The 20,318-nt window shown below is 38.5% G+C and overlaps 4 protein-coding genes across 5 annotated transcripts; all 4 read left to right on the top strand.

The window, feature by feature from the left end:
* Positions 1–622: 622 nt before the first annotated feature.
* Positions 623–4,171, top strand: bloc1s4 (biogenesis of lysosomal organelles complex-1, subunit 4, cappuccino). Its single transcript, XM_026347439.1, has 5 exons — positions 623–996; positions 2,242–2,313; positions 2,401–2,502; positions 2,739–2,873; positions 2,978–4,171. The coding sequence occupies exons 1-5, from the start codon at positions 679–681 to the stop codon at positions 3,074–3,076; spliced, it is 726 nt and encodes a 241-aa protein (XP_026203224.1). The 5' UTR covers positions 623–678; the 3' UTR covers positions 3,077–4,171.
* A 214-nt stretch (positions 4,172–4,385) lies between these two features.
* LOC113153707 (nuclear transport factor 2-like) lies at positions 4,386–6,755 on the top strand. The gene is made up of 5 exons (XM_026347440.1): positions 4,386–4,448; positions 5,591–5,711; positions 5,817–5,888; positions 6,050–6,148; positions 6,472–6,755. The coding sequence occupies exons 2-5, from the start codon at positions 5,607–5,609 to the stop codon at positions 6,586–6,588; spliced, it is 393 nt and encodes a 130-aa protein (XP_026203225.1). The 5' UTR covers positions 4,386–4,448; positions 5,591–5,606; the 3' UTR covers positions 6,589–6,755.
* A 211-nt stretch (positions 6,756–6,966) lies between these two features.
* rrm2b (ribonucleotide reductase M2 b) lies at positions 6,967–11,838 on the top strand. Its single transcript, XM_026347437.1, has 9 exons — positions 6,967–7,143; positions 7,769–7,933; positions 8,926–9,042; positions 9,232–9,365; positions 9,945–10,039; positions 10,154–10,287; positions 10,689–10,793; positions 10,997–11,110; positions 11,262–11,838. Exons 1-9 carry the CDS (start codon positions 7,096–7,098, stop codon positions 11,412–11,414), a joined length of 1,065 nt encoding a protein of 354 aa, XP_026203222.1. The 5' UTR covers positions 6,967–7,095; the 3' UTR covers positions 11,415–11,838.
* Positions 11,839–11,872: 34 nt separating this feature from the next.
* Positions 11,873–17,831, top strand: mtdha (metadherin a). 2 transcript variants are annotated; one of them, XM_026347435.1, is made up of 12 exons: positions 11,873–12,315; positions 12,943–13,041; positions 13,185–13,296; positions 13,535–13,702; positions 13,893–13,943; positions 14,135–14,308; positions 14,712–14,789; positions 14,939–15,010; positions 15,291–15,424; positions 15,571–15,693; positions 15,809–15,908; positions 16,137–17,831. In XM_026347435.1, exons 1-12 carry the CDS (start codon positions 11,971–11,973, stop codon positions 16,199–16,201), a joined length of 1,521 nt encoding a protein of 506 aa, XP_026203220.1. In that variant the 5' UTR covers positions 11,873–11,970; the 3' UTR covers positions 16,202–17,831. The 2 variants fall into 2 exon arrangements, with proteins under 2 accessions (XP_026203220.1, XP_026203221.1); XM_026347436.1 differs by having other exon boundaries at positions 11,875–12,315; positions 15,571–15,681.
* Positions 17,832–20,318: the final 2,487 nt, after the last annotated feature.

Genomic DNA, 20,318 nt, shown 5'->3' with positions numbered 1-20,318 from the left:
TTATGGGATTTAAATGTAGACTCATACTGACAATGGTTTCTTAGAGAATGATCATCCAGACATTGAATGCCACATACTTACGTGATTTTTTTTTTTTATTTGATAATGTCCAAATGTAATTTATTTTGAGGGGAATTGACTTCTCCAAATAAACTGCTGCATCTTCTCTCCAAATAAACAGTTTTACCAACTTATCCCATTTCTTAAATATTTTTAATGCGTTAGAAATGTTTTTTACAACACTGAAATCTGCTGCCATCTTCTGGACAGATTTGCAATGACATATACGTCAAAGGTGTAATACGGATAATGAACTTTGCATTTCTATATTTATTATGACATTAATTTCTGACGTGTCATTAACGCATTTCGCAAATGCATCTTTAATGACCAGGCTTCGATTTCTAACTATCGCACTAAACGTCATTTTCTGACTATAAACTTGTACCTCACCTGTCTCAAACATAATTCCTCAGGAGACTGAGGGATTTGTATTTTTCTGTGGTTTCAGTTCTGGGAGATTAATTTAGAGCCAAAAGATTAGGACCAAAATGAGAGTGTTCGCTTTATTGTGGACAACTCTGTTTGACCCTTACGAGCCACCGTCCGCCGTGAAACACACGTGATCCAGTCACTTGACAAGGCAAAACACGGCAGTAGATCAGAAAGACAGACGACATGGACCATCATCGGATTGACAGGGTGGGTATTCTGTCCCCTCTGGAGGAGTCCAGCGCTGAGATAAGCACAGACAGCGGTATCGTCTCCCAAAGTGCGAGCAGCTTGTCCATGGTGAGCGAAATCCTGAGCAGCGGTACCGTGTCGCAGAGCCCCAGCTTTGGCGCAGCAGCTAACGTTATCCTTCAGAGCCCGAGCCTCAACCAAGTAGCTGAGTCCGGGACAACCGAGCAGCACGACCCAGAGCAGGACGACGAAGTCCTGAGACACACCGCCCTCAGCTACTCCTCCTACGTCAGGGCTACAGCTGGAGAGGAGGTTTGGGATTTTACTGACGCTAAAGGAAACGAGCTAGCTTAACTGTAACTGAGTCGTAAAGAATAACACCACACAAAGTACAAAAACTTAACTTCAGCTCTTTGTAGTAACGTTACCACTTTCTGAAGAGGCATTATTTGTAAAGAGTTTGTAAGATGTTAGTAAATTCCTCAATGTTAATTCGCCATTTATTAATGCTTCATAGCATTAATAACCCATGGGTTCGGGTTGCCAGGTTGTAAAAATGTACACTGCTTATATTTAATTAGAAACCCCCCAATTAACTGTTTACCTCTTACCATGTGGAAATAAACTGCAAGATACTTGGACCCGATTTTATAAGCCGCTTATTAACATTGGAATAACGTACATGTTGCAGCATTAGATAATATTAAATAAATTTTTGAATCTTATCTTTACGGAAGTGGGACACTAAATACCTGAAGTTATTGGTGCTGGCAAAGAGAGGCAGCAACACAAAATTCAAACAACCAACATAAACAAATAAATATATGCAAAGATCCTGCAGCAAGGCTTTAAATCTACCCAAAGAAACCATTGAATGTATTTTTAGCTGAAGTGCCTATTAAAATATGTTTTGTTATTTTGAGCTATGCATACCGTTTGTTGTTGCTGTCACTCAGTTAACAGTCATTAAAAGTTAAGCCAGATGTTTAGCATGTTTACTTCCTGTTTTTGATCACAAGAGCCAACAGTTTCTATAATAAAAACAGATTGATTTGAAAGTTATCTGTAGAGGAATAGTTTCAATACACAGTTTAATAACATATTTTTTATCCTAGTCCAGTCATTCCAAGCAAAAGGCTAAAGTACAAGGGACGTTATGATTTAAAAGTTACAAGTCTTGATTTGTATGATTGTTTTCACATCTAAAATTGTCACATTAGACCAGATCAGAATTATGGCTAGAAACTCTAGTCCAAGCCATGTGACTGGAGATCACACCTCCTTTGTGTCTCCCAATTGTAAGACTACCTAAGTGGACATGCGTGATACCAGGCGATTTAGGCTAAAGCTGAGTGAGAAGGCTAGTCTGTAGGAAGACAAACGGCTCTTTGTTTTGACCCTGTGGTCCCCCGTGGCACAATTTAGGTGTTTGGCACTAAACTTGGACGACACACATTTTTTTATGGATGCCTTAATTTATCAGCAGCTTTAGTCTATATTTGTGTTACATTATGCAACTTTTCTTTTGACTTTTTTTTTTCTTTTTTTTATTTCTAGATCCTTTGCTTGGAGAAGAGCTTGGAAGAAATGCTGACAAGAGTAGATGAGTTTGTTGGAATGCTGGATATGGTAAGCCAGAATGCAGATTACGAACATACCATGTGTATGAAATTACCTGCATACTTATATCTCACATCCTCTCGTGTTTGTCTCCAGATCCGTAACGATACCTCGCAGATAGTGAACGATAACCTACCTCAAATCCAGCAGAAGTCCATTGAAATGAGACAAATATACAGAAGAATCGATAAGTTAGAGGTAAGTGATAATGTTAACTTTGGTTGACAGGGATAATTCTGCTCTATACAAAAAAAATAAATTTACACAACAAGAACACTCTTGCGTGCAGTGTTATTGTTATTGTTTTTCTTTTCTGGCCTTTCCAGAAATATTCTATCACGTCGACACGACCTTATAGAGCTGTTTTTTCATTTGTGTAATGTTATTTTTGCTTGCATTTATCAGCTTTTAGTTACATTCCTGTCTTACCGCAGGCCTTCATAAAGATGGTGGGAGCTAATGTCAGCACCATGGAAGAGCAGGTCACACAGGCAGAAGGAGAATTAGGAACATTACCGGGTGCTTTCAAGAAGATCTTCCGCACAATGAGTACCCCAGGCTTTTTAAACGTGAGAGCTCCTTCATATACTTGTTTTGCTTTCTTGTTCTTTTAATTTTACTTCAGGTTGTTGTGTTGGACAATTTGAATTCATTTGTGTCTGTTTATTGACAGAAACCGGCCAGCCCAAGAAGACCAGCACCACATCAGCATCAAGAGATCCCTAGTGTGTTTCGGACAGATGATTATTTCACATCACAGCCAGAACAGTGACACACTGGAAAATTTCACACACAACTTGGTTCTAACCACAGAGGCCTGTTTGGTGAAAGTGTAGAGACAATTCTTACTGCCATCCATTGCAAGAGGATATGTTGGTGCAGTGGCCTCGATGAAGCAATAGCAGCCTTTCTGAACAAGTCACCAGACTTGAAGTGCGTGAAGACATTCTGCATTTTGAGTGTCATTTTCTTGGCAGCATTGAGCACTGAACTGTAGCAAATTGATATTTAAAGTGCCTAAATTGGTCTTTTTTTCTGTCAGTCTTGTTTTCACTAATTGTAAGGAACATGTCAGATGTCAAATGTTAGATTTGCAAGAAGTCAGGAGGACATAGTCGTCCTAATCACCATAAAGATGGTACAAAAGGAGGAGCTGTAAAGATGTTAATGTGTATTACATGATGAATTATCCCAGCTTTTTTTATGAATTACGTTCCTGTTACTGGTGTTTGTAAAGATGTGCATGCTGTTATTAATTTATCTGTACATCTAATGTCTTGACACTCTCCCAAGCAATATCAATCTAATCCATTTAGGCATTTAATGTCTTCCATTTCAAAATATACACTTTGTTACTAGCCTGTTGTTACTGGCTATTAATTCTAGTTGCCTGATGATATTGGGCTAAATCTATAATGGCACACACTTAATAAAAAGCACATTATAGTTGTGTTAAATATCACAAGTCAGACTATTTGATGAATCAAACCTTTGATCATTGATAAAGCTGTGATTTGAGTTTTGTAACTAGATGAACCTTGGATCTTGTCCTTGAGAGACAGCTGTACCTTACAGATACAGAGTAATATGGCCCTTACCCTTCCTACAATTGAATGATTAAGGATCACAGCATTGTTTTGATGTATTATTTGCCAAAAATACTTAGAAATAAAGTTGTTAATTCTTAACATGATCTTAATTTTAGTTTATGTTTTTAATATAATCATTAAAGATATATTTGAGACAATGTTTTGTGGCATGTTCCATTATTTGGTTTTTGCTCTCAGTTCTGGCTATAAATTAGCCCTGAGTTGTATTTTTCAGGCAGTCCCTTCATTTTGCACACAAACCCGTAGAAGTCTGTATTAAAATAGTTCTCCTTAATAAAACAATGGCAAAATCCGCCGTGCATTTTTTTGTCTAGATACCATTTGTACAGCGGTGTCGGTCTATTGAAATGCTTGGATGTAGCGCACACGGAGTGGACGGAGCCTGACAGACTAAACTCAGGACGTCAACTTTAGGTCTTCTGAATCCTTATTGGTCTGTTTACACGTGACGTCATACGCTTGTCATAACTCGCAGGAAGCGGGAACCCCGTCTACCTCAATCCGACCGGATTTGTCTCCACGCTGTTTGAAAAAGTAAGACAAGATTAACAACGTGAGAAAGGGTTTGGAGTTAAATGCTTCTCGTAGATGATGACTTGGCCAGTTGTAGTAGCATAGCTTTATTGAGGCCAGTATATTGGAGATAAAATACAGGCACTAACAAATGAAGTGGTTCCGTAAAAAGCAGTGTGGCTAACGTTACGCTAGCTGTTAGACTCATGGCTGCGACTCCTCAGAGTAACTTTTAATGGACTTACATCAGTGTGAGTCCACTTTAGCATTAAATACCTTAATGTAACATGGACCAGATACAGAAAGTAGCATCAACAGCTGTTTTTGATAGTTTCATAAAAACAAATTCAGCGATAGAAGTTTGTAATTGTTTTGCAACGAATGGAGAACTTGGACTTTACCATGAAATATGAGTTATTATGTTTAATAGAATATAAATCAGACGACCAGCTCCACATGAAACCTCCCTGTGTTTTACATGTGTGGAACTTATATGACGCTATCTGTCTGTGTGTTTACATGAGCACACATCCTTATTCATAAAATGGCAGCTCTGTCCAAAGTGCCTTTAATAGGAAAAACGGCTTAAAATGTCCATGAAGACATGAAGTCCATGTCATGAAAACACATTCCTCCGGAGTCAGGACTTAAACATTTGAAGCAGCCTGAGGACTGAGAGCTGGGCTACAGGAGCAGCACGGGTACACAACCCTGGGATAGCTGGTCTCCAACTATCCCTGCACATCCCACTCCTAATTGGCTGATATCATCCAGGACACTAATAAAAAGCTATTCTGCTCTGTTCAACATCATATATGTAGAAAACAAAGAAAATTAGTCAAGGGTGCAAATTTTTAATTGATTTAACAAAATAAATCGTTACACAGACTAAAATGGGCCAAGACTTCAGCCTGAGCTTTACTATATCAGCAGTGTAGTTGTACCAGTGTAACTAATAGAATGAACTTTTATGTTCATTAGGTTTTTATTTGATTAAAGCATTTTGCCTTGTGAATATGAAGGATGTGAATTACAAGAGTGACCAAGAAGTAGACTGCAATGTTGTGTTGTGCTGCAAATACGTTAATCACAATGAGTTAACTGAACAGCCTGGCGTCTACCACAACTCTGCCAGCTAACGTCAATACTCCTCTCTTTTTCAGAGCCAAAGCATCACATATGGCTTGCGAGAAAGAAATATGGCAAAAGATTGGAGAAGGCTTTGTCCAAGAATATTACAACCAGTTTGACAATACCAACAGAATGGGACTGGGTAACCTTTACGTACGTTTGTTCACTGTACATTCACATCAGTGACATTTTATAAAAATATAAAATATTTTTAAAACATTATTTACAGTGTGTGATATAAACATATTTTTTTCCTAGTCTGCTGATGCTTGTTTGACATGGGAAGGATCGCCTTTTCAAGGGAGAGAAGCCATTACAGGAAAACTGGCTGTAAGTACCTTTTTTTGTTTTGTTCTTCATGCCTTTTGAGTACCTGCATTTGTGCACACACTACATTGAACAGCACTTTTCTCTATAGTATCAATATAAAATAATTTTGGTTGCTAAATGTGGCTGGACATTACAATGATATTATTGTTTCCACTCAACAGAACTTGCCTTTCAAGCGCATTAAGCATATTATCACAGAACAAGACTTCCAACCCACGATAGATAGTTGTATCCTCATCATGGTGTTTGGACAGTTACAGGTAAGGCAGTAAATTTAGTTAATCATCTAATCCACAGATTTACAACCTGTTATTCATGTGCAATTTAATGTAGGCTAACCTGATTTGATGTTTTTTCCCTACACCTTTTTAATTCATCATCATATAGCTGTTCTATCCAACTACCTTAAAACATTTTTTGTAGTATAGATTTGAAATACCCCTTAAATAATCATCATTATAATGAATATTGCATCTAAGGAAAAAAAAGGTTTATGTGCTAGAGTAGATCTCTGCCTTATGCATTTATTTTGTTTTTCTGACCATTGTGCTCACGAATGCTGCCACAACATTTTCTTCCACAGGTAGATGACGATCCACCAATGGCCTTCCATCAAGTCTTCATGCTGAAGTCCCAGAACTGTGCATGGGCCTGCACAAATGATGTGTTCCGGTTGGGCATACATAATATACCAGTGTAGCAACGTGGATTTGCTGGCTAATACATATCTGAATGCATGCTGTGGTCACCATTAAAAACACAAGGAATTCACCTAATCCATTTTTACGACACATCTATAAGCAACCGACTTGTATTAGAGATGACATGTGAAAGTACATTCCTGTTCAATAAAAATAGTCACTCTGAGCTACTGTACTTGTGTATTTCTAGCGGTGCTTTCCTTTTTGTTTCCATGACAAAAATCTAAAAGTTTAATGACTAATACTGAAGTTTAAGTAAAGACAGAAGTGAAATTGGGTCACACTCGTTTTCGGGAATACTGTCACTTCACTTTGTGGTTTGTGGTTTTACTATGTTACGTGTTGTGACCGCTAGAGGCGCTCCGCCCCTACAGAGCCAGGTTAAATGGCTTCAGCACGCAGAGCTACTGTTACTCAAGGCTGTAACACGGAGTGAGAAGGAGCTACAAGAACCAAAATCAGCCTAACCAGTGACACTGGCGGAGAAAAGGCTGTTGTCTGAGGAGATGGATTTAAGCAATAATGATCGGGTGTCTGATAATAGTAACAAAACGGTGAGTAGCTACAGCGGTTAAGCTAATGTGTGTAGCATCAGGGGGTCGGTAAGACTTGAAGGTGTAGAGGACAACTGTCAGGTGTTTAGGTTGCGAGTTAACGTTACAAAAAAAGGCTGGATCAACATATGTTATTTCGTTTGGTAAAAACTAACAACTTCCTCATACTTTGTAACACGAGTTGTTTATGGCTAACGTAATCTAATCGTAATACAAGCTAGCTACTCTTGACTTTACGTTAGCAAAGATAAGCTCAGAATGGCGTGTTTTAAAAACAGCCGCAAGCTAAACAGAGCTAAATCGTTCAAAATTGTGAGTGGAAGGTGGCAATATCGTTTCTTAGCATGTAAAGACTCATAAAATACTTTATTGAATGTATAAATGTCATATGTCCATTGTCGTGGTTATTACGGGTTAATGCGCAAGCGCACCGGCCTAGTTTGTAGATAAAGGCACAGTCCGTAAGATATTTGTCTATTCACGTGTAAAACTAGTGAGGAGTTACTGATGATACCACTCCACTATAGCAAATAGAAACAATCAGATACAATTGAATCGAATCAGACGTGAGCTGAAATTGAGTATATTTACTTTTATCTCTTCTCTGGACTCTGACTCTTTCTAGAATGGTTTCCAATATAAAGATCCAGACTGCCAAAATGGTTCAGAGATAGAGGAAGAACCTTTGCTTCGAGAAAACCCCCGGCGATTTGTCATCTTCCCCATTCAATACCCCAGCATCTGGAAGATGTACAAGCAGGCACAAGCCTCTTTCTGGACTGTGGAGGAGGTGGGTATTGCAATTCAGCATTTAAGGGGAAATTGAAACTTTGCTGAGCAAATCTTTGTGAAGAAAAGCATTAGTGTCAATTGAGTTTTGTAAATTAAATACATGTCAATTGTAATTTGAAGTGAATAGTTATTGTAATACATAAACCAACCTTGACAATTGGTTGACTTCCACAAACAGTATACAGGTGATGGTCATATAATTAGAATATCATCAAAAGGTTGATTTATTTGGTTGATTATTAGGTTGATTTGATTTATTTCTTTTAATTAATTCTGTTTAAAAAGTGAAACTTGTATAACATATTCATGCATTACGCACAGACTCATATACCTCAAGTTTTTTTTTTTTTGTTTTTTTTTTTTTTGATAATTAGGACTGGCAACTAATGAATAACCCAAGTTCAGTATCTCATAAAATTTGAATATTACTTAAGACCAATACAAAGTAAGGATCTTTAGAATTCTTGGCCAACTGAAAAGTATGTACATGAAAAGTATGACCATGTACAGCACTCAATACTTAGTTGGGGCTCCTTTTGCCTGAATTACCCCAGCAATGTGGCGTGGCATGGAGTTGATCAGTCTGCAGCACTGCTCAGATGTTGTCAGAGCCCAGGTTGCTCTGACAGTGTCCTTCAGCTCTTCTGCATTGTTGGGTCTGGCATATCACATCTTCCTCTTCACCAGATCCCATAGATTTGCTATGGGGTTAAGGTCAGGCGAGTTCGCTGGCCAGTTAAGAACAGGAATATCATGGTCCTTAAACTAGGTACTGGTAGATTTGGCACTGTGTGCAGGTGCCAAGTCTCTTTGTAATCTTAAGTAATATTCTAAGTTTCTGAGATACTGAATTTGGGTTTTTCATTAGTTGTCAGTTCTAGCACCTGTAAATACACATGTAGTAATGAATCTCAATTGATTGTCCAGCACAGCTTGATGTGCTTGAAAAAACTTATCAGTTCAGCTTACTTCTTATGTTGTGTCTTTCAGGTTGATCTATCCAAAGACCTGGCACACTGGGATCGTTTGAAACCTGAGGAGAAACACTTCATCTCACATGTCCTTGCCTTTTTTGCTGCAAGTGATGGTATCGTGAATGAGAACCTGGTGAGAGCGATCAAAAGGACATCACAGAGACAATCACAAAAATATTGCATTAGCTGTCAAATAGTTAATGAGTGAGACACACCACTGAGAATGATCAATTAAACTCAGATATACCGGTAGTTTCAATTTCAACCTAAAATATTCTTAATATATGTGGACATTTTGTGGTATTTCTGTTGTATTTAATAGGTACAGAGGTTCAGCCAGGAGGTGCAGCTCCCTGAGGCACGATCCTTCTACAGCTTTCAGATCCTCATAGAGACTGTTCACTCAGAGATGTACAGCATGCTCATCAACACATATATTAGGGACTTGAAGGAGAGGTCAGTTACTTACTGGGTTAGCCAAATTTATCTTTGTGGTGTATAAATTCTGCCACCACCACACTTTGAGACAACATTGTGGTATACCTTGTGGCCTAAAAAAAATACAAACCTTTATGTTGGAACATAATTGCATACTAATAAGTCAGTATGAATAATTGCTACATATTTTAAAGATCAGATGTCCTCAGATGGTCTCAGTCTTCGTATCTTTGGTGTGAATACATAACCATAAACAGACAAATTCATTCTTCTATTTTTTTTTCTTAAGATGCCAAACAAACTGTAAGGTACACACCTGTTCATCACAGGAAAACATCGCTTTTTGGTGGTTTCTGTTGTATTCCCAGCTGCAGCAGTTTTGATGTACCTACAGATTAGGAAGACAACATTTTCATGCATCAACAGAAAATTCACAACTTAATGTTTTATTTTTCTACAAAGTGCATCTAGATTTAATTTAGTCTGCACCTACAGAAGTTCTGAACACAGTAACTATTTCTCTTATTAATTATCTTCGTTATGTATGTTCTTAACTCCTAATGTTATATGGTTTTTAACTAATTGTATGTGTCTTAGGGACTATTTGTTTAATGCCATTCAGACTCTGCCATGTGTGAAACGAAAAGCAGACTGGGCCCTCCAGTGGATAAATGACAGCAAATCCACATTTGGTAAGGAGGACATGTCATTGTAAACATGATATCATACACTAAATATAATGAGAAACTCTGACCTATCCCATTTAAGGGGGTTTCTAATAACTTTGATGATTTTTTTGCGTTTAGGGGAACGACTTGTGGCCTTTGCAGCTGTGGAGGGCATTTTCTTTTCTGGCTCATTTGCTGCCATCTACTGGCTCAAGAAGAGAGGCCTAATGCCTGGCCTTACCTATTCCAATGAGCTGATAAGTAGGGATGAGGTGAGAGGAATTCACAAACACAAAGCTTTTATAGTCCTTTCTGTTGAAAGAACTGCTTAATTTTGAATGGACACCTTGCAGTACAGCATGAAATAAACTTGGAAACTGTGTGCATTGTTCTACAATACTGTGTATTGGATTGTTTTGTTTCACACACCTGCAATGAGGTTTGGCTGTGCAATTTCTTTAGGTCATTCCAGGTCGCTCAAGCTACAGTTTTGTTCTGTTATCATTGCTGACTTGTTTAACTATTCCATGCACACTTTGCTGTTAAAATCACATTAGCTATGGTTGGTTTGGGTTGTAGAAATGGCCACAGCTTTAATGTGAACATTGTTAATGTCTGACTTCCTCAGGTTTTACACCAGCTATATTGACATTTATATTGACGTGTCTCCTAGGGCCTGCACTGTAACTTTGCCTGCCTGCTGTACAGCTACCTGGTAAAAAAGCCATCAGAGGACAGAGTGAACGACATCATCACCAAAGCTGTCAGCATCGAGCAGGTCAGCTGGTGTTGGATATAAATATGTTCAACCTACACATTGTATATAGTTCTAATATACAATATGTCTACTTTTTATTTGTGCAGACTGTGTTTATACTCATCCGTGTAGACAAAGGGGCTTGAAAGTATATGCAAATCTTTTTCTCTTTTCTTAGTTTGAAAGACTTTAAATGCATGAACAGATAATTTCTGGTATTGCAGGAGTTTTTGACTGAGGCCTTGCCAGTAGATCTCATTGGAATCAACAGTTGTCTGATGAAGCAGTACATCGAGTTTGTGGCTGACCGGCTTCTCACTGACCTCGGGCTGGCTAAGGTGATTAAATCTATATTATTAAATCATAAAATTGCTCTAAAGCTGAATTCATATAGAATTTCTTTATACTTATATATACTATACTGATTTCTTATTTTTATAGTATGATAATGTGCTGCTAAATTCTCTTTTTTTTTTCTATCTTTGCAAGGTTTATAAATCAGAGAATCCTTTTGACTTCATGGAGTCCATTTCACTAGAGGGGAAAACCAACTTCTTTGAGAAACGAGTAGCAGAGTATCAGCGATTTGGGGTCATGTCAAGCATGATGGACTGTGAATTCACTCTTGATGCAGACTTCTGAAACAGAGATGATATTTGTTTTAATATTTTTTAAACTAAACCTATTTATTTATTTTGTTTATACAGTTGCTGGCAATAAAACAAATTGCCATCTAATAAAATTGTTACATTACCATCACATTATTAAATAGAGTCTGTAGGATGAGGCTCTGTTAAATGACATTTTTCACCATGACACATTACAACAACTTATTTAAATACATAAAGGACAGAGGTTTTTAACTCATTGACACTTAAACATGGTACATATGAGAATATAATTTATTGAATCTGCTGTTCTAGGTGCTTGTTTTTATGGTTGAACTGTTTTTATGTACATAAATGTAAACTGAAAGTGAGGTACAATAATTGTGTATCACCAAGTTCCTGATTGTAGCTGATAGCAGTGACTTTCAGACGGCTCGAATAAAGAAGTATAAATACTGCATGTGCTGTAGTTTTACTGAGATTTGTCCAGCAGTCAGATTAGATTAGCCACTCCTCCGTGGTTTAGCATACGGATGCTGGCAATGGTAGCTAACAGTTAGCTAACGTTAGTGATTTCGCTATTTAGGAAGATGGCTGGGGACCTGCAGGGTTTTGCGCTGGAAAAAGCCGAGCTGCTTTCCAGCCGTTTCAAGGAGCTTCTGTCTTCGGGGCAAGGTTACGTCCGTGCTCAGTTCGGGCTGGATTTAGGTCTGAAGCCCGAGCTGTACCCGACGTGGGTCATCCTGTGCACGGCCGCGGTGGGTCTGCTGCTGGTGCTGGGCTTGTCCTGGGCCGCGGTGTGTGGCGGCGCGTTTGTCGGGAAAAAGCGGGGATCCCCGGTCACCCACCGCAGCGGAGAGCCCGTCAAGGCCAGTTTTGCTAAAGCTGCCAAACCAGAAGAGCAGAAGAAGAGAAACAAAAAGAAAACTGTCAAGGTACCGTAGGCAGCGTCAACAAGCTGTCGAATTACGATGGGTCAGTCAAAACAAGTGTCTTCATTTGTGTTTCTGTAAACAACTGAAGCTAAATACAAGTGTTTGTCCAGTTGGCTAACTGTTAGCTTAACTTCTACACGTCGCCCCGCTGTGGTTTTAGCAACAACCCTCGCACAGTTCAGATTAGCTAGCTAACCTGACTGTTAAACACAGCATGGGCTAGCCTTCATGTTAGCGCTGCTGTTGGCTCAACATAAATTAAGCTTTCTATGTGCCCCATTTGAGAATGATTAAAATAAACCAGTTAGCTAATGCTACAGTGAATCACAGTGCCTTGTTGGGAAAAGGCTGCTATCTAGCAGTATGCATAGCTTAACATGATATTTAATGCTAGTTAGGAAGTTAAAGCGTGTCACATTTATGATGTGTAAAGTATTCAGTCCTCCAACTAATTAGGAATGTAATGGTTTAAAAGCACAAGGTTTATGTATGGGCTTCATGGGAATGCATATGTGGAGCATAATACAAATCAGCATAGATATTAACACTAACAGCCCGCTAGATTGTTTGCTGTATTACTGGATCATCCACCACAGGCTGCTTAACTTGCTCCTTTCTTTTGCCCAGAACACCCACTCAAATGGCCAACCTGTGACTGTGTCTCAGGAGGAAGTTAAAGTGACGGAGGCGGTTTCTAAGCTGTCCCCACAGATCAAAACTGAGAAGGTACGTTTGTGCAGCTGCGTCCAAGAGGACCCGAAACTGTTGGTGGTTGTTTGTAGGCAGAGCAGCCACTATTTTGCTTAAGTCACTGTTTGTTACCCGCCATACTTTCCCTCCATGTAACTTCTATTTCTGTCTCACAATAGGTGCATGAGGTACATCCTCCAGTTCAGGCGAAAAAGAACAAGAAGAAAAACAAGATCGATGGGAAACCAGTGCAGCATGTGTCTAATAATGATGGGAAGGAACACGATGAAGGTAAGAATCAACAGTTGTAGGGGAAATTTCATAACTTCTCATTTTCTAACTGACGTTTTAGTTCTACCCACAACAAATTCCTCACATTATCAAAATTTACAACCTATTATATCCCATCAGTTTTGGTTAGCCTCACTTGTTACATCTTAGCCACCACCCTAATCAAATAATAAACTGCAGTACATTTATTATTACCAACCAATCATTCACTTTGTGTGTTTGTGTGTATGTCCACTAGGTGCATGGGAGACCAAAGTCAGTAACAGAGAGAAGAGGCAACAGCGTAGGAAGGACAAGGGCCCTGAGGACTCTGGTAGCCCTGGAAGTGTTGAGGCCCCAAAAGCCCATGTGACAGCAGCTGTTGCCACAGCACCTACCAGTACTAAGAGACACAGAGGAAACAATGGTATTTATCTAAAAAGATGTTGGAATATAAGGACTTTGTGTTGTATTCAAGGTTAGAGAAGTCAAATGTTTTGTGACTTTCATTAAAATGTGATGGGAATGTATAATAGGTAATCTTAGCAGCATTAGTGTGTATTTATCCTATTTTTGGAAACGCTCATACATGGTTTTTCCTACACATATTGTTTTAGAGTCCCACCATGCAAGACCCAGTGCAAAGGGGGATGCAGCCAGTGGAGCTGGTAAATACAGAGCTGATGCATGGATTTTTCTGTCTTTGAATGTATTAATTTCCCCCTTTTCTGACTGCCTTCATTATTTTGTGTTTTTAGAGTTAATGTCATAAACACCAAAACTTTCAATAGACAGACTTTTATTAAACAAAAATCCTGACCAACCTTGACTAACAAAGGTTGCCTGTCTGCCTCCTTAGTGCCCTCTGGCTGGAGAGAGGAGTCCTCAGTCAACGGTGGAGGATGGGCTGACACTTCATTGAAGCTTTCTGGTCAAATGGGTACTATGGAGGGAGTCAAGTGGAGTACGATCTCAACAGCTCCACGTTACAGGGCCCCAGCGGAACCCCAGCGTTGGGGACGGGAGACACAAGGTACCACCTCAGCTTGCAACAACTATACTAGTAATAGCACATATGAAAATAAGCTTTTCAATTCTTTTGCCTCTATTATATACATTTTATTTGAAATTAAACGTTGACTGAAATGTAAGAGTTGACTTTAAAGGTGTTTGAAGTCACTTCCATATAAAGTGAACTTTGCTTTACAAATACACCCTTTTTCCAACTAGTCATTTCTAATGCTGGTTAATTACACACCAGTTCTTTACATTTGCCAACGAACTAGGCACTTAGCTGGAGAAACTGGTTCCAGAGTGGCGTAGAACCAACATTCACTTGCATCGGGAGATGAGGAATTATTGTGACCAATTATATCAACTGCAGTTTAGTGACCAATAAAAAGAAGAAAACACAGTTTGTGTGTTCTCATCAACAGCATGGAGTGGCATTGATGGTCGGACAAAGACTGACCTCAACCCTGTGACCTTGTCCATTCTGGGACTTAACAACAAAGGTTGGTACTATGATTAAAGCTCAGATTAATCACGTCATCCTTATTCAGACTGTAGTTTTTAAGTTTAAGAGGTTTACAGTGCTTTTAATTAAATATTAAAGTAATTTAGCATTTTTTAAATGTTTCTTCCTACCTTCTCTATCTCATAGAACAAATATCCAATTCAGTTGAGCTACAGTGGACAAACCCGCCTGACGCTGATGATGAATGGTCTGGATTCAGTAAGTGTTTCAGACGCCCATCCCACGTGCCACACTTTACTAAACAGCAGCAGCTTAACTGAAATCACATCTCTTGAAACAGAAACACTTTTTTGATAGCACTTTGCTTTGATGTTGTATGTTCTTGACTTTGAGATTTTGTTTGCTTTCCTTGTTCCTCACTTGTAAGTTGCTCTGGATAAAAGCGTCTGCTAAATGACTAAATGTAAATGTAAACTGAAAAGAGATGAGTAGTATTTTTCTGTTTCTAACTTCTGTCTGGTTGATATGAATTTTGTAGATGGACTGGCAGCAGTGGACCCCGGCTCTGACTGGAATGCCCCAACAGAGCACTGGGGAAACTATGAAGAGTCTCCTGTGTTGATATCGCCAGGCCCTCTGCCGAAGCCAAAGGAACAGCCTGTGCCCAACAAGGTCTTGTTTTATCTCAGCAGCTTTCATAAGTCTATTTATAGTATGTATCTAAAGGCATGATCTTATAATGTGAAATAAGATTTAGTTATTCAACATTTTGGGGTGTTCCTTATTTGAACTTGATGTGTCTGTTTTTGTTATGGCAGCCATCAGTGGATGAGAAGGACCCAGAGGATCCTTCTGAGGGAGCAGCCAAATCCAAGAAGAAGAGAAAAAAGAAGAAGAAAACTGAAGAGGAGGCTGCAGCTGAGGCTCAGGCAAGAAAAAGTGTCAGAGTGTCAGAGTAACGTTTTACTCAAATAGTCATATTTTGTTTATATTCACATCAAACGAAGTTTCTCCGTTTTCCCTATCTCATTGCCATTTTCACATATTTGATAATAGATGGAAAGCCCTGCACTCCTGGTCAATGCAGTGCCCAAACCCCAAGAGCTTCCTGCGCTGGCTTCCAAAAAGCAGAATCCCAGCATATCCTCACCTCAGAGTAGGTTTAAGCAGCTCTTACACTGTGATTACTCCAGAAAAAAAAATTCACACAGAAAGTAAATGTATAACGTTAGCAGTACAAGAAGTACTTCTCATCATGTTTATGCACGCTTTCTACTTTTCTATAAATTTCTTTGTAACACAGGCTGTTTTTGTGTCCAATACATTTAAACAGAGAGTTAAAAAAAATAAAAATTTTTCCTTTTACTTTGTGATCTACTTTCAGAGTCTGAGCAGATTGTGGAGCCTCCAAAGCCCTCCGAGAAGAAAAAAGTTAGAAGGGAAACGTGAAATCACATCACAGGTCCAAACAAGCATATGCAAATGATTGTCAAATGTGTCACATGCAATAATTACCAGGTACAGAATTTCTTTCTGAGGTACATTAACAGTTAATCAGTTACCGCAACAAAAAGAAAACAAGCAGGGGATGTCATCTGCTTGTCTCAATATAGTGATGAAATGTAGTCCTATGGACTGAAATCTTAAATAATTTGCACTATTTGCTACACTGCACTCGAAGTGGAGTCTCAGGACAGGCTGACTTGCAGTGGAGGTACATGTCTATGTAATTGTTTATTAATAGCATCAAATTTTTTTGTTTTTTTCTTCAGAGAGTGGGTTTAATTGTTAACCTAAAAATCTATGAATCTTAAAAATTTAATTTTGTCATACAAGAGAAACAAATGTTTATCACCCCAGGATGTTGCACTTTGTTTTGTTTGCCTTGCTGCTGTCCTCATATCAATTACTGAAATGTGTGAGTACCAGCTGTATGAAAATAGTGGTCACGAATATGTTTAGAGGAGTGGTGCAGATATTCTTTTCAAGTTTACTTTTAATACAACACGTTCATGGCATATGTATATTGGAAAGGTTAATGGTCACTGTGCTCATCCTTCTCTCTTTTGTGAAACGGTGCATTCTAAAGTTTTACTGAAGTCTGTGTGAGTGATGTGTTTAGTCATTTCCAGAGTAACTGTATTCTAGTACAAAGTCCCCCGTCTATCTGTATTTCTCAGTCATTTCTTGCTGAGCTGTGACACACAAATTTACGGCGATTGAAGTGCAGTGACTTTACTAAACAACAAATATGAACAAGAGAAATGATCACAGTAATCTAAAACCCTTTCTCTATACAAATTAAATTCCCCAGAATCTAAGTACTAACTACTCCCACTAACAGCCACTACTGCTGCCTGTAGGCTGTGTAGTTATGAACAATTGGCATTGTCTTACAGCAGAAAAAAAAGTATCTTGGCCATACAAACCTTTCCTCTCCTACTGAAACATAGTCCACCTTTTCACTGTACATCCATGTGATGGTATGTTCCACCTACTGTTGTACTAAAATATGGTTAAATATACCACTTTATAGTTAAAGGGGGTACAATGGAAAGGCACAATATTTTATTGAAGCTGTGGAAGTTTGGAGCACACAGATAGCTGATAGGTTACCGATTCATCAGCTGTGGACAAAATCTGGTCCTGATCGTCTCAACCACAGCACTAAATTTAAAATTTGAACATTGTGAACTAACCTGGAACTGCTTTGTAGACGTCTGAGTAACTCATATTAGCCACCAGGAGGCACTGTAATGTGAGGTTAGCAGATAGATTATCCCATAAAGCAGTAGCACTAGAAGCACTGTCCCTCTGCCTTTATTATTTAGTCTCTGTCTGTAATTGCTTGACTGTGTTGGTTTTTCCAGACACTTAATGACTTCATGACTTCCTTTCTGCACTGTTTTTTCTTTTTAAACAACACTTTGTTCCAGTTTTTGTTCTAGAAAAAGCCACGCCATATGTACAGATTGTAAGGGCTTTTTCCAGTTCTCTGATTGCACTGTGCAAAAGGCTGTATTGAGTTCATGTAGACGTTAATATCTTTTTGCGGAATCTGAAATGTAACTTTTTGTTTTTGTACCTGACTTCCTGGATTTATGATTTGGGGGTGGGGTTTTGATGTAAATTGAGCTTGAAGACATACACTGAGAATGAAATGGAGCAGCTTTAATTCCACATCAGAGTTGGTTTTTAACAAGACACAAAACATATATAAAAAATGGAATTTAATTCTATTGCCTTAAATTGTAGATGTATTGAAAGTGGATCAGCATCCTTTTTTATAGCTTCCATCCAGTTTTGATGTCAGAATTAATTTCATTTTGCATGACTTTGATAATAGTTTTTATGTACATGGAAATTAAATGAATGATATCCTGCTTTAACCGTCCTGGAGTACCACTGAGTGTATATATACTATTACAGCTTTTCTAAGGAGACATATTGCAGCTTTTCTGTGGCGTCCGAGCTAGTGGATTTTTAACACAAGTGTGTTGATAGGCAAAGAGCCTTAGTGCGTTGAGGTGGTGGTGCGTAATTGTTGGTAGACCTCAAAGAACAAACTCTCTGTCGCTGTGGCTTCAGGTACCCTTCTTAATTTTTACTGACGATTAGGATGATTCAATCAATGTATTTATATACTTGTGTCTTTGAAATTGTTTTTGTGAATGATTTTGTTTATTGAGGAGATACAAATGATATTTCTATGTTTGTTTGGTAAAGATGATAAATAAATCAGAAATGCTTGATATCACCTTGTTACGGACTTGTTACTTTTTATTATTTTCTTTTACTAAGGAACAAAGCTTGGCAGTAACCCCAGGTGTTATTGTTTTGCTTGGAAGAGAGGTTTAGAGTCATATTATTAAAAATGACAAAAAGCCGTTTTAAATGCGGTATTGGCTTCAGTGGTCACTGAAGAGTTGTTAATACTTCCAAATGAAAATAACCTAAAGATATATTAATTAAAGAGGTTTTATGAGAAGAGCTTTAGAGCTAATTGGAAAAATCATGTTAAGTCTTAATGTCCACAGCTCCATGGAGAAGCTATATTTTAATAGATTGGTTATTCTGAAGAAGCACAGCTTCTTTTACCTCTTACTCATGTATTTGTGCCAAAAAGGTAGTAGAGTTTGAACTAGAACTCCATACAAACAATAGTGATCTCTCCCTGTCACCTGGCATGCTGTTTTTTATTTTTTTGTCAAACTAACCCCAAATCTGTTATTAATACCACAAAGAGTCACTATATGGAGTTTGATACAAATCTGTGTCAGCAGCCAGTCCTGTGACCGGCCCTTGTTGCAGTGACGCTCCTGAGGTCAAACAGCCGTCATAGTCAATGTGGTGAGCCAGTCTCGTGGCACGCTTACAGTGCCTGACCTCCTTCGCTGCATCTCTCTCTCCATCCCTTACCGCACGGTTCATTTAGGATTTACCGGCTTTTAATCTCTCTCAGTCTCTGGCTCCCTGTCCATTCAACTTCACTTCAGAGGGATATCACCGTTTTATTTTTGTTTGGTTTTCTTTCTTTGTTCCCCGCTGGTGGTTTGCCTTCAATACTTGCAGAGGCAAGAAAAAGTATATGAAGCCTTTGGAATTTCATGTTTTTCTGCATTAATTTGTCACAAAATGTGATCTGATCTTCATCTAAGTCAAGAGTATTAACAAATCTAATGTGCCTAAAATAATAACACATAACTAATTACGTTTTTTTCATGTCTTCATTAACAAAAACCAGACAAACCTCACAGTGCGAGTGGAAAAACTAGGTGAACTCTTTGAATGATGACCTCAAAAAGCTAATTGGAGTCAGGTGTTAGCATTACTAATTTGGAGGTGAGGTCTAGAGCTACATTGACTGACATTATTTTAGGCACATTATATTTGTTCATCTTGACTTAGATGAAGATCAGATCACATTTTATGACATATTAATGGAGAAAACCATGTCGTTTGTGCATTTGATAGCAATATATAATAATACAAGACAATACTGCCTTCAACTAGTCTCATCTAGAAATAAGTCAGTAGAATCTGACAGCATTATACAGCCAAACTAATATATGTGCTCTCCTGAGTGGGGATTGTATTGTTCCCCAGTAAGTCTGAGAAACAGGATTATAAGGATTTGTATTTCCGGGCATTATGTCAGAGTCCTCTATACACTTCCACAAATACTGTTTAATAATTCAAACAGTTGTATGGAAAATCTTTAAGACTGTTAAAAATGGATCATCAGTTGGAAATTTCCTCTTCAAATCGTGTTTCGCCATTGAAGGTGGTGGCAGTCTGGTCAGTTTTAAGTCAGCGGCAGGAGAGGAAAATCCCCTAATGAAACGATGATGCAGTCCACCCACCAGAGCTTAGAGCTGCAGTCAGTGGCCCATCTGTCAGGCTTGGTCCAGGGTGTTTGCACAGACGCACATAAACTGACATGAGACGAAAACTGGTTTCTTGTTAAAACCCTTGAATAAAATGAAACGTGTCGATACTTAGGCATTTATTTAGTTTTAAGGGATTTCTTGAAGAGACCAATGCTATGTGAAATGATCACAAAAAG

Source organism: Anabas testudineus, chromosome 11 (genome assembly GCF_900324465.2).
Source record: "Anabas testudineus chromosome 11, fAnaTes1.2, whole genome shotgun sequence".
Taxonomy (NCBI): Eukaryota; Metazoa; Chordata; class Actinopteri; order Anabantiformes; family Anabantidae; genus Anabas; species Anabas testudineus.
This window is presented reverse-complemented; position numbering and strand designations above follow the sequence as displayed.